Source organism: Pseudopipra pipra, chromosome 9 (assembly GCF_036250125.1).
Source record: "Pseudopipra pipra isolate bDixPip1 chromosome 9, bDixPip1.hap1, whole genome shotgun sequence".
NCBI classification, from domain to species: Eukaryota; Metazoa; Chordata; class Aves; order Passeriformes; family Pipridae; genus Pseudopipra; species Pseudopipra pipra.
The window spans coordinates 25900629-25914526 of NC_087557.1; the positions used below are offsets into that span (position 1 = coordinate 25900629).

Sequence of the window (13898 nt, forward strand, 5' to 3'; positions counted from 1 at the left end):
TTTTTTTCAAATATTACCTTTAAAATAAAATTATATACAATACAGAGATTTATGTAATTTGCTTCCAGGGATTTCAGTTATTTTGATTAAAATTTTTCTCATTTTGCACTTTAGATTATGTAATCTTGAAGTAAATGCTGTTGCCTTTATACTTAAATCTCTAAACATGGTTGAAGGACACTGTCTCATTTCATCTAGTGAAAGAGAAGCAAGTGAAAAATTTTTGAGAAATATTTGTGTTTATGTATCCAAGTACGATGTTTGCTTTGATTGCAACAGTAAGATATTATTGATTCATATTACCTTTTCAGTTTCTATACCTACAGAATACCCTTTGGAGAGATTGCTGCCTTTCAGTCATTTCCTCTCTTGGTTTTGTGCAATGCCTGTGCCTGTTCTTGTCCTTATGGACTCACATCCCATTTACTGCAGCAGTTTTTCAATTTATCAAGATAATTTTGTATCCTGATATGGCCCTCCAAAGAGCTTGTAGTGTCTCGCAGTTTTATAACATTTCACGTTTTAATAAGCATATTCTATCTTTCTCCATTGCAAGGATAATTCTGATTTCAACTCAAGAGCTGCACCTCGTGTCTGAAGAGGGAACAGGCAGCAGGAGCACGCAGCTGTTTTCCTGAGCTGCCCCAGCAGCACATCCCTGCAAATCCAGCATCTGCAGATGAGAGCTGTGTGAACTCAGCTGCTGTCTTACTGCACAGCAGCCTGCTCACAGTGCTGGAACCGCAGCTGACATCTCTGGGATGATAACTGCAACAGCAGCATTTGGGATTTCACAGTTTTTTGTGTGATCATTCATCATGGCTAGGCTTTGTGAATGAAGATTTGGGAAGGCTCTATCCACATTTGTTACAGGTTTTTGTGTGATATTCTACCCCTATCTACAGTAGTGATTCCCGCAGAGGCAGAAGGCTCTCTGGTGTCCTCCAGTCTACCTCAAGCATGCAAGTCTCCTAAATTTATTAGCTTAAAAAAATAAAAAATTACTAAAAAAGGGGGAGGGGGAACCCTTTCTAACTATCTGAACTTTAACTGAAGATTTCTTATTGGACTCCTGTTAAGGAATTGCCCATGGAAGGAGGTGCTGTGTTGGCTGTGACCAGAGACCCACGGGCAGTTGACTGGCCTGGCTGGACACCTCCAGGGTGATCTCTTGCTAGTCATGAGCTTTCTCCCTATCTCCCATTTCTAAAGGCATTTTACATTGGATTTGTGATGAAGCAGGCAAGCATCAGCAATATAAAAAACACAGCTGCTGTTGCAGGAAAAATTATTGGTTTATTAAGACAAAAACTACAGAATATTTTGCAGTTTGGGCAGAATTTCAGAGCCCAAACTGGAATCAGTGCTTTCGGTAAAATAGAGACACATTGAGTGTGAGAAGTGAAACAGAGGTCTGCCATGGGCTGTCCCTGCTGCAGGAGAGGAGGGCTGACCTCTAGGCACTGAGGAAGGTGCTGATGACGGAACAGGGCTGGAAATGGTCACGGATTTGGACAGGACACGAGCGTGAAGGCAGGATTTGTTAAGAAGGAAGCTGGTGGGACCTGCAGACGTTCCCAGGCCAGGTCAGCCCTTATGGTAGGGCAAGGGGACAGACAGCATGACCATGCCTGGCTGCTCTGAGATCAGTGCTCTGGAGCAGATGGCAGTGGGTCTGTGCAGTGTCATCCCAGCTACCTTAACCCAGCCTGGAAAGGGCTTTCAGCTGGTGGAAGAAGCCCAGAAATCAAGAACCCTCATTTCCAAATCCTGCCCTGCACTTTTGCCCCAGAGAAACCTTGTCCTGCCATCTGCTTGGTCCCTCCCTCTGGTAAAGGCAGGATGTTTTCCAGCGTCAGTGGATTTTCTTTAGATACAGGTGAATCCCATTCTTGGAGCGAAGAGTGATCCGAGTTATTTTGACGGGAGGATTGGCAGGGTCAGGCAAGAGCTCGAAGCGGAGCAGGGTCAGAGCCAGCGCCACCTTCATCTCGTTCATGGCGAACTGCTGCCCGATGCAGTTCCTGTGGTAGAACAGCAGCTCAGCCAACTCCACCTCAGTGCTGGGCACACCAAACCCCTGGGGCCAATCCCAGACCCCTCACACAACCTTCTTCCCCTCTGCAGCTCAAGGAGAGCCCAGGCAGTGTTTTGGGTAACGAAAGCAGGGGTATGGGGTGAGTAGGAGGAATCTAGGGAAGCAATGGGAGCTCAGGAATCTGTGTTCAATGAGCATGGAGCAGGAGGGAGATGGGGAAGCCAAACGAGGCCAGCAGGGATGAGGTGGTGGGTCTCCAAGCAGGAAGGGTCTGCAATGTGTTTATCTTGGCAGGCTGAGCACAGGGCAAAGGGAAGGACTGGGAGAAGGGGGAATCAAACTGTGGGAGAGTGGGATGGGGCCTCTGCATCAAGAAGGAGAGCAGATGAGCTCAGAAAGCTGCAAGCTCCCCACACGATACCAGCAGGATGCTCCACAGCTTTGGGATGCAATTCTCTGTCCCCAAAAGGGGCATGGCAGTGTTGCCTTCCCATTTTGCCTGCTGATATCAGAACCCCTCTGCAGCACAAATGCTTGTTGTCTGCTCGTGAACTGTTTAACGCTGCAGGGCCAGGACTTCAGGTGGTGGTCTCTGCCCACTACTCCTTCAGTGCTCAATTCACTTTACCTCATTCCAGCAGAAAAAGGCAGAAAGGCATGGGAATGCCTGCCAGAGACATTCTCTGGGGAAAACCGGGAAGGGTCAAACACCTGAAAATGAAGAATATGCAGCAAGAAAAAGCGATTATTTAAGGAACACAGTACTGACTGGTATCTTCAGAATTGTGACACTTCTTAGTTTCTGAAGAACCTCTTGGAAAGAGAATTCTGCTCTGAAGGGACATGGGAAGACGTACAGCACAAAGGGGAAAAATTATGAGAAGGGTAAAAAAAAGGCTCACCAAAGGATCTTTCCATATTGCAGGGTTCCTGTGAATGAGGTAAATGCTTATTGCAGCAACGGTGCCTGTAAAGCAATCAAGGAGGAGAAAAGGGCTCACCGACAAAGAAACTAAAGGGAAGGTTGCAGCATGCTCGCCCAAAGGTCTGTCTAAATCATTGTGGTCTTATCTGTCAACTGGAAACCTATTTTGTCATTGTATCAGAGAAAACTAAACATTGTACCAGAGAAAACTAAACATTGTATCAGAGAAAACAAAGCAGCCAACCAGTAGAAATGAGGAAGGCACCAGCAGCATAGGCACATTGTTCCCCTAGTTGTGCCAAATCAGAGAAACAAAACAGCAGCACAGGACAATTCCTGCATGCAACTTGGCATGGGACCAGTCCCTCTCCCCCTGCACCATTTGCCAAGAGGTAAACCATGAGCTTGTGCTCGGCCAGGAAGAGAAGGGGCTTGGCACAGACACGGCTGCCCTACAGTGATGGTGGCAGGAAGGACATCACGGGGATGCTGCTGTACAGCCCAGACCTCAGTCTAACAACAGGATGCCAACATCTGCACGGCCCTGTCTGAACATCTGTGCCTGCGAGGCCCACAGAGGCAGGACTGTCACCTTTGCTCTGCCACAGGAAGCGAGGATGCAGCTGATGTCTGAGAATGCAATTTTGTGAAGTGGGAATGGGATTTACGGACCTTCTGGCAAGGTGTTTCCATCAGGGAAGGTGATGGGTTTGCTGAGCTGCCGGGCCACACCGGGCACTGGGGGGTAAATGCGAAGGCTCTCCTTGATGCACATGGTGCTGTAAGTCATCTTGCTCAGGTCCTCCCTGTTGGGGCAGAGGCAGGCTGAGCCCCACACTCCCCCCGCTGCCCCGCCCTGGGAGGCCCCTTGTCCCAACCCTCTGAGCAGATCCCCTGGCAACAGACAGGGTGTACAGGGGGACCCACAACATCCAACCAGAGGCTGCTGCAAGCTGGGGATGCCAGGACACCTCTGAACAACCTTAACAACCTCTGAACAAACTCAAGTGCAAAGTGACAGTGAAAGGTGAAAAGCCGTGACTATGATGCTCTGTGGCGAGAAAACAAGAGAGAGCAAAGAGCAGTGCTGGTTGCCCAGGACTTGGTATGGCATCCAGAATGCCCCTCCTAGTGTGGCAGATTTAGCTGAAAGATGCAGTATCTGCTCCATCCTGTGGAGCCCCTGTGCATGCAGCAACCTTTAGCACCCCAGCTTCTGAGCTTTGAAGATATTGCTCGCTTAGAAATGGCAGTGATAGGAAAAAAGTTACCAGCTGAGGAAATGTGCAACTTTACCACTGAATTGTCTGCCGGTCCCCCAGGATGCCCTGGATCTCCTCCCGACACCGTGCCTGGTGCTCAGGGTGTAATGCCAGGCAGTAGAAGAGCCAGGAGATCCCACTGGCTGTGGTATCATGGCCCTCAAACATGAATGTGTCCACCTCGGCACGCAGGTCCTCGTTGGACAGTCCAGTTCCATTCTCATCCTAACAGAGCAGAGACACTCTCAGTGTCCCATATATATAAGATTTATATATATTACATATATAATACTTAGATTATATATATTATAGTGACACACACATGTATTATATATATATATATATGTAATACATAAATATATAAACATATATATGTATATATATAAAAAAATGTCCCAGAGGGACTATTATATTCTTTCAGCTGTTGCAAAGGGGTATGATGATGCCCATGGGATACATATAAATGAAACCAGTGTCTGTTTGCACTGAGTTCAGGGCCCCTTTCCCTTCGCTTATGAATCTCTTTATCCTCCCACATTAAACTACAAAATCTCTCTGCATGCTGTATTCCTGAAAAGATGCTACCAACATTTCAGTGATGGAAAATTGGATCACCTTGGCCCCTCCTCAACTGGGCAGGACTGGATTAATTTTTTTAATGGTTTGTGCCATCCTGAGGGTCTCTGGTGGTTTGTGGCACTCCTGTAAAGACTGATTGGCTTTTGCACCCTGTGCCATGCCACACACACTCTCCTCATCACTCACTTTGGCACACAGCAGAATGTCCAGGAAGTCCAAATGTCTCTTCTTCTGGATCTTTTCAAATTCCCGTTCATCTTTTAGGGATTCCTTTCTCTCGCGGATCACCTTGTCTGGGGGAGAAAAAGTTAAAGGTTCAGCAGGGAAGGAGATGCCAAGCTGCAAAATCATCCTTCAAATGCAAAGCTCACCCAAGGGGGTGACCACTGCTCAGCTCACGATGCATTTAACATGTGCTTCTGCATCCCAGGCAGTTCAGCATTTTCAGCAGCATGGCAACAAATGCCATGCACATGGCCATCCTTTCCTGCAAACTTCTTTGCCCACCACAGCCTATTTTACACACCCTTCACGCATTAAAGCCACACCTGGCTTGGAAAAGAAAATCATTCCTTGTGTCCGTGTTGCCTGCAGTGCCCATCCCTTGTCTCATCAGTCTCTGCTCATTTAGCAGGAGTGTTCCCAGAGGGGAATTCCTCTGTTACTCCAGTTTAATAACTCAGGAGCTGTGAGACCTCCTTGCTTCATGCCTAGATCAGACCACTGCTCCAACCTGATGGATCCCAGACCTTAACCTCTGGCCAGGATCACTGCATGGGCAAGGAAGTAATTTAATTGCCTCTGGTCAGCCATCACTTACCCAGCTTGAAAGCTTTGGGAGAGGATGAAGGCAGGGAGTACCTGTGTGGTCATGAGCGATCCGGCAGGCCTTCCTGAACCGAAATCCCTGGGGGCTGAGCCAGTAAATGATGTCATTGTGGTAGGGGAAGATGCGGAGGCGTCGATCCACCATGTAGCAGAGGTCGTAAACAGCCTGGATGTAGGTGTTTTCCCTGGGGAGAGGGGAATGGTGGATGCTTGTAAATTTGAGAGCGCTGTGACAAGGAGTTTGCCCATTTCCCTTCTGAGCTGCAAACTTCCTGCCAGGGTTTGGGGCAGCCAGCACTGACCTGTTGGTCTGGCAGTTGCTGTGAAAACTGAAGGCACATTTCATGATGCTATCGAGAGCCATCAGGCTGACATGCTCAAAGAGCTCCACTGATTTTCCATCTGTGATCAGCTTTTCCCATTTATCCTAAGGCACAAAGGAGACAGAAGTGAGAAGGCAAGGGTCAGTTCTGCATGATCTGCAGTCATACTCTAGTTAAATGAGTGCTCAGATAGGGATACATCTCAGAAAAATGGGGAAAAAAAAGAAGTGGATCTCTTAGCTGCCATCAAAATCCTGGAGAAGAGAAGGCAAGAGTGGGATGGTTAATACAATATGTGCCTCAGGCAACTGCTATTGTTGGATCAGGGGAGTGGTGAGTGCTGGTACACCCTACCCTGGGGCAAGGGCACCATGGAGAAACCCAGGCCAGATGCATTTCTGGGTGATGGGGTGTGCTACCAAAGTCTTTCTTAGGATGTAGTGTGTTTTCTGCACAAGAGCAGCATATGTTGGCACTGGGCTTCACTGGGCCTGTTCTCAAGCACACGAGTTTGGTGCTCAAGATGCAAACTTTGGACCAAGGTTTTTTCCTCTATCATACAATCCCTCTGCCACTGTGTTTTTCCAGCATATAACATTGGAGCTCTTGCTCAACTCTTTCCATAGGAGATCCCTAGGGAAACTATAAATAGTGTCTCTCTTGCCCGGCAGACATGAGGTGATGTTGAATCCTCTGTCCTTTCCTGGCTGTAAGGAACCAATGGACTCAAAAGCTGAGAAAGGGAGGAGAGGGAGAAGCACAGTCAGATCTGACCCCCCACAGCATGAAACCAGGCTTATACGGACAGATGCACGTCCGAAGCACATACAACGATTGCCACCTGGTGGCACAGGCTCCCACAACAGGCACTTCCACACTGCAAGGAATTCTGAACTCTCGGGCACTTGTGTGCATTGTGGAAGATCTCCTGGCTCCTGGCCAGGATCCATTTGATGCTGGGGAGGCTGCAGTGAGGGAGGCAAAAAAGAAGGAATAGATGCAGCACCCAGACTCCTGCTAGCTCACGTGTACAAAGACTGGTGCCCTTTGCCTGTAATTCCTACTGGTTTCCATTGTGTCCAGCACCAATGGATGGAAGAACAGTGCAGTTTCACTGTGTATGAGGCAATGCAGGGATTGCAATCCAGTCATGATTACATTGACAAGAAATAATACCCTTTAATTTTGGTGACAGCATACCTCTGCTCCAACTTTCATATTTTCAGGATTTATTATGAACATTCATTTACTTCAATTCCTCATTTACAAAAAACACCTTAAAAGAAGTTGCAGCTGGGACTGAGACCATGCACAGTTTGAGGATGGCAGTAACGTTAATCCTCAAATCTCAGCCACAGATCCCAAGGCAGTACCAGAGACATTGCTACTGTAGAGAGGCTCAACCTGCCCATTCCTTCCAACTCATGGGCAGGGATTTGTGGCAACTCAGAAAGACTGACAGTCAGGGCACAGTGTGTCCTTACAAATACCAGGTAAAGAAAACCCTCCTCCAGCATTTACCTGCTAACCAGTCATGATCAGGGAAAAGAAAACAGGGCAGAGAGAGGAGCATCAGACGTGAGTCCTACCAGCATCACGTTAGTAGACTCTGCCATCAGGGCCACGTACGGTTTCAAGACGTCGTAATGAAACCCTGGAGTCAGGAGTTTTCGATGTTGGTGCCATTTTGGCCCATGTAAGACCAGCAACCCGTTCCCTGGGGAAACACAGGCAAGGCATGTTTTGCTGGGCACAAGCAGGCTGCTTTCACCTGCCTGCAGACACAGCCCTGGCCTGCAAAGAGCACGATTAAATTTGCTGTCTGAGCTGTTGCCATCAGCTCCAGGGTTGCCAGAGCTGAGCAATGCCCTGCTCACCAAAATTATACAGTGCTGCCTCTGAAAAGAAACACCAACACTGCTGGAGCAGAGAAGTTCAGTCCTCTACTGAATCTAAGCTTCTCCCATCACCACCCTTTGCTATCTATGGACATGTAAGTGGTTCTCATTTGTACATATTGGCTATGCCTGAACTTTCCTTCCCTGAAAATAAAGAAATAGCACTACTTAGCACCTTTTCCAATAAATGTAATAATTTCAGGGAGCTTTTGGCTATAACTCCGTTAAGGAACAAGCACAGTGCTATTTATAACATATTTCTGACTAACCTCAAAATCATTCCTGGTAGGCAAAGCCCTGGAAATACATACCAATCCATGGGATAAGGTGTTTATAGCTGATGTTATCCTTGGGATCTGTAAAAAAAAAAAAAATAAAGAGAAAATGGTAAACATTTCAGTAGCATCAACCCACAGATTTCCACCTGAAAGCTCCCTCTGGGCTCTCACTTTTGCTTGGGTATGAAGCAAAATTGGTGGCATCCCTGCAGAACTCATCAGTATTTCACCACAAAACAAGTCTGTCTATGCCAGCTGCAATAAACACATATAAAAGCAGATGCTCACACCAGAAAAAAACCAGAATATTGGTAATCCAAAGTCTGTGCAGGGTGATAAATTATTAACCCTCCCAGAGAGCACTTTTGTGACGTGCACTATTGAGACATGTTGTCTCAATGCACTAAAGATACTTCTCTGCAGTAGGAGCCAGGACTCTGAGGTGAGAAAAAAGCTCCCATGTGTCTTCTTCTTGCTGGGGTCAGGCACCAAATGGATAACTTTTCAAGGAGCACTTGAGGAAGTGTGATTTCCCAGCAGTGGATTTGGAGGGTCCATGATCAGCCCTGCAGCCCTGTGCTGAAGCACCCAGGGCAAGGCATGAAGGAGGAGTATCTCTCCATGCCAGTAGATGATTTCTGCAAGAAAACCTCTTTGTGAAACCCTGCCTTGCTGTGAATTTTGGGGCTGGCATGGGAAATATGCAGGCTGTGGTTGCTGCTCCACAGCTGAATGCATCATCACTCACCTCCTCTGCCCAGCAGAACCTTGGCGTAGTCGGGATTGCTGACAACCAGGAATGCCGAGAAGCTCCCAAACCACACAGGGTGAGCAGGTTGGTACTTCCATGCCCAGATCTCTGCCTTTTCCAGCACCTCTTCCTCCTTGAGAAACTAATTGTGGAGAAGTAAAAACAGAACGAATACATAGATTTAGAGGGAAAAAAAATAAACAATCTTCCAATACACTGTCTTAAAAGTTCAAGGTCTTTCTGATCACAAAACCAGATAAAGGGGAACAAGGTGTTGTTCCTCTGAGTTTGCAGAACATGAGAAGTAGAGATGCTTGTTACTTTTAAAGCTCATATAAAATAATTCTTCTTGACCCTAACACAGAGAACATCCTTAGGCACAGTGGTGGTGCCTATCAGCCCACGTATATTATCTGCTCTTTTTCCATGGTCACCCCAAAGAAGACTCAGATTTGCCCCAGACAGCATCTGCATTTTGTGGTGGGCAAATACATTCTCACTTGCACATGGCTGAGCAATTAGCACCCTGCAGCTGTGATAAAATACAGCAGCACTTCTAAAGCAGCAAACAGCATCACTGCTGTGTCTGCCCAGTGCAGCAATGCCTCCTGACTGGGAAACCCAGGCCACAGCTTCCTCCAGCCATTTAGGTGGAGAAGGCGGCCAATGTCCAAGAAAAATCCAACAGAATGAGTTCAAAGTCACTTACAGAGTATACAGACAAGGGAACGCTGGTTAATAACTTTAGATTAAGCATTATTGATTTCCAGGAGTTGAATTTATAGGTGATGAAGAGCCAGTGCTCCCAGAAAGATTTATCTCCAGTCTTGGAAGCTGCAATCTGAGGAGTGACATGAGCACCAGCATTCATATCAGTAGCACTGGAAAGTTCACTCAAAAGTGATCACCACTTTATTGCTTTTACAGCCTGTGTTGTTGTATATTAAATGAGCGATAGATAAAGAACAAGGGGAAAGATCAGTGGAAAGATCCACAGTCACAGGCAGATTAAAAAAATCACAGAGACAAAGCCATGTAAGAATTCTTTTTGCTTTGAGCAGAAACTACTCTGGGCCAATATGCAGGGGGAAGGATTTTGGAAAGCTGACGCAGCTGCTACTGCTTTGACTTGAAGCCTAAAGATTAATTAAATAAGCGTACTCGTGCAGAAATCAGCCTCAAAGTCACCCTATTGACTGAATCAAGTGAATATTTGCTCAGTCGCTTTGGTGCTGAGTTAGCTCAGCTCAGCTTTTAATCTGGCTGGTGTTTCTCAACCCGGGACATGGACTGTACTCCAGTGATCACCCACATCAAATAATCAGTCACATGTGGCTTGTCTTGGAAAGGATACTCAGGAGTGCCGGGGTCTCTGCCAGGGCACTGCACAGGCTGTGTGGGGGCACATCCAGATTCGTGCTCTAAGGTTAAGCTTCCTCATGAGCTGGGGGGGTCCCTGCAGTACATCCTGTGTGTCTCCCACGTTCAGCAGAATGATGAACCACATCCAGTTATCATTTATGACACGAGGCTCACCTTCAGTTTCTTTAGCTCAAGTTCAAGATTTTGAACTTAATAAAGAGAACCATCAATTTCTCTGGTTGTGGGGATCAAGTCTGGGATAAAAGAAGGCAGCCCTGCCCAGCACCCACCCCTTCAGTAATGCCAGCAGAAGCAAGGCTTGGCAAGGTGCCTTTAGGTGAGCAATGCTTAAACATGTAAAAGTCCCTTTGACAGGGCTGCTTGTGTTTCCTCCCATCATGAATCACAGAAAGCATAAATGGAAGTGACTTGGGAGATGCTGAGCAAGTCTTGCTGGCAGAAGTCCTAGTTCTAGAAGTCTTTCCATCCAACTTTGTGTTTGGAGCAGTGGCCTCAGTGTGTGCTGTAAAGAACCATCCCTGTGCTGGCAGAGAGTGGAGTGGGTTTATCTGAGAGGAGAGGTTACCTCCAAGGTGCGTGACCTGCTGCACCAAGCACTCCTGGAGCAGAGGGTGTAAAGTCCTGGAAGCTGCAGAGGAACAGGAATGGAAAGCTCCTGCTTCCTAATCAGGGCTTCAGATATCAGGCTCTGCATGAAAGACCATCACTTCTTCCTCCCTTTTAAGCTTGAAAAGTATAACCTCCACTTGTGTCCAAGGAAGAGAGATAATTGCCTGATCTCATGCTGAAATGCAAGTTTTGAAATGGATCCAACAATAAAAGCATCTGGGAAGAGGTTTAAAAGCACTTTTAATGGCTATGCACTGATAGCAAGTGAAAGAGAAAACACAGGAGCTGAAATCTGAGCACAAAGCTGCACTGTGCACAGCCAGAACCGGGCTGGCATCTCCCCACAGGGCACAAGTGGGCTACTGAGGGACTGACAACCCCCTGCTCTCCTCTAACTTCCCACTAACCCTGACCAGGGAAAGTCAGTTTGTCCAGCTCACAGCTGGCAGTCTGGGTTTTAGTTAAGTTGTGCTTCTGCAGTGAGACTGAACAGGTCTGCACAACCTCTCCTGATATTTTAATGTCATTTCTATTGTGTGGTTTGGATAAGCAAAGGCTAATACTGTTTCAAAGCAGAAAATGCTTTAAAAAAAAGTCATGCAATCCCAGGAGATCCACCCAATCCATGACTAACATATTTGAGATTCTGAACTGACTTGAATCAAAACTGTCAAATAATCGCTTAAATCAACAGAACAGGAAATGTCAGTGCTCTCCCTGAGTACAGCTCACAGGTCCTCCTCTGAGGTGCATGCAAACTTTGTATTCAGCATGTGCCCAGAGCACTGCCAGTTTCCTTCCTGGCTCATTGAACTGTTGGACTCTGGGGAATTCAGCAGCATTTAATCAACAAATTACTAAATTCACAAAAGAGAAATTCTTCAAAAAATACTGAGGTAAAGGTTGAGCCGTGAACAACCTGGCCATGATGGGAGCAAGCAGGCAGCACAAATGGTTATATCCACTTCTAGGATAAATAGTCACAACTAACAAACATTATTTAATTGCAGTTTTAAAGTCTAACTGGCAGTGTAACAAAGCCCTGAACTGGCCCATCTTCATGTTTACATTGCCAAAAGACTGACTGTTCCGTCCAGCATGGCAAAACTGGGGCTGCCATGGCGTGGGGACAAGCACCAGGAGGTCTCCTCCTGATTTTCCAGATACTTTTCAGTATCTGGGAGTGAGTCACTCACTCAGGTATTTAATGAGCCACAGATTTGGCCAGGGCAGGACATCAGCAGAGTCCAGCAGAAGTCAGGCTGATTTTAAGCCGCCTTTAGCATGTATGGAAAAGCCTTTTGCATCAAGCAAGTTCAGCTACTCCTCATGAAGCTGCCAATGAGTTTTGGCAATCTGTTTGTCAAGGCAGACAGGTGATCTATGTTAGCAAGTCGTCCATGCCACCAGTACCCAGAACAAGGCTCGCCTATGTATGTGGATTTAATTAGTAATGACTTAAATGCAACCTTAACAGGATCGATGGCCCCTCTGCTGGATGCAATACCCAGGATGTGTTTTGGGGCTTAAACGTGACTTACAGCGACCAATGCCCTGTCTGGCTCACCTGGCTGTGAGGCCGATGGAAGCTGCCAAGGGACAGAAGGTGCCTCTGGATGCCGGGAGCAGCGTGCATCTGCTCAGCATCGCAGCAGCTCGGCGCCGCAGGGACAGCTGCAGCGGCCCTGCCCTGGCTTTCAGAGGAGCAGAGAGGTGACAGTGCAGCCTGCCCCGGGACACAGCAATGCAGCTCTGCTGCCTCCAGCACCAACGCCAGGTCACACCCCGGGATGAACTTGCCCTCGCCACACTGTATTACCGCTTTCTTTGCCTACGAGCCAGCCACCACCCCTTTTCACCGTGCAACCTGCAGCAGCCTGTGTGAGCCGCGCTCTCTAAGCATCGCAGGCGGAGAAAGCAGTTTGAATGGCTGATAAAAGGGATGCCCATCTCCCACTCACATCCGGACTGGGAGAAGCAATTCTCCCAGACCGCAGGGACAAGTCCCACCAGCATCCCCCCCACCTAACCCTCGGGGAGACTGCTCCCCGCACTCCTCCTTCCCGCCGGCAGCGCAGCCCCGGCTCTGCCCCACCTCGTGGACGTGGCCGAAGAGCCAGTGTGTCGGGTGCCCGGGGAAAGGGGCCAGCGCCCGGAGCAGCTCCCGCCGCCGGTGGTACAGCTGGATGGCCTTCAGCAGCACGCAGGTCAGGCAGAACACCGCGGCCAGGTGCAGCACCCTGGAGACATCCACGCCCAGCCACAGGAGCTTCATCGCCGCTCTGAGAGCCGCCGCCGCCGCTGCCTCCCGTGTCCCCACGGCCCCGGCGGCGCCAGCCAATGCGGGGCGGAGAGGCAGGTCCAGAGTCCGAGCGGCTGCCAAATCACGGCAGCGCTTGTTGGGAGGGGAGGCAAGGCAAAGCAAAGGGAGCATCCCGCGGGAACGCCGCCACACCGGCTGGGAAGGGCTGCCCTCCCTGATGCCTCGCCGCTGGCACCGGCTCGCTCCTGGCTGGGAATGTGGGCTGAGGAGAGAGGAAAAGACCATACCCTGGGATTTTTCCCCCCGAGGTCTTCATCACATCTTCCTGTCTCAGAAGGTTTCACCTTTACCGCCATCCATTCCCATCCCTCCCTGTCTCTCTCCCCGCTGCCGGCGCTGTGGAGCCGCATCCCAGAGCCGAACGGGACAGCATCTGCCCCGCAGGGAAAGCAGTGAATCGGCCACCGGGCCGGTCTGGCGATGCCTTGTGTAAGCCGGGGCACCGTGGAAGCTTTGGTACGGCTTTGGCACGGCTTTGGCACGGCTGTGTGGCAGGCGGAGGGCAGGCAGCTGCCGGGCAACGCCGCTTCCCCGCCACCGCTAACTCCGGCGGCAACGGCCCCGCCGAGCCTGGGGGGGCGAGGGGACGGACCGGAACCGCTGCGGGCGGCACCAGCCGGGTGTCCATCCCCAGCCCGGTGTCCGTCCCCAGCCCGGTGTCCGCCCCCGCCCCTCCTCGCCGCCCCTTCACCACTCGTCCC

General features: G+C 49.0%; 1 protein-coding gene across 1 annotated transcript; it reads right to left on the bottom strand.

The window, feature by feature from the left end:
* Positions 1–1276: 1276 nt before the first annotated feature.
* On the bottom strand, positions 1277–13392 carry LOC135419151 (cytochrome P450 4B1-like). Its single transcript, XM_064665304.1, has 12 exons — positions 12970–13392; positions 8880–9024; positions 8165–8209; positions 7545–7672; positions 5935–6059; positions 5666–5817; positions 4991–5097; positions 4260–4450; positions 3636–3769; positions 2941–3005; positions 2667–2749; positions 1277–2024 (listed from the first exon to the last, which is right to left on the bottom strand). The coding sequence occupies exons 1-12, from the start codon at positions 13306–13308 to the stop codon at positions 1856–1858; spliced, it is 1683 nt and encodes a 560-aa protein (XP_064521374.1). The 5' UTR covers positions 13309–13392; the 3' UTR covers positions 1277–1855.
* Between the last annotated feature and the right edge of the window lie 506 nt (positions 13393–13898).

Coding starts and splice junctions, on each gene's coding strand:
- LOC135419151 (XM_064665304.1), bottom strand. CDS start 13,308: ATGCTCCCTTTGCTTTGCCTTGCCTCCCCTCCCAACAAGCGCTGCCGT. Junction 8,210..8,879: donor GGTTCTGCTGGGCAGAGGAG/GTGAGTGATGAT, acceptor TTTTTTTTACAG/ATCCCAAGGATAACATCAGC. Junction 7,673..8,164: donor ACACCTTATCCCATGGATTG/GTATGTATTTCC, acceptor GTGTTTCCCCAG/GGAACGGGTTGCTGGTCTTA.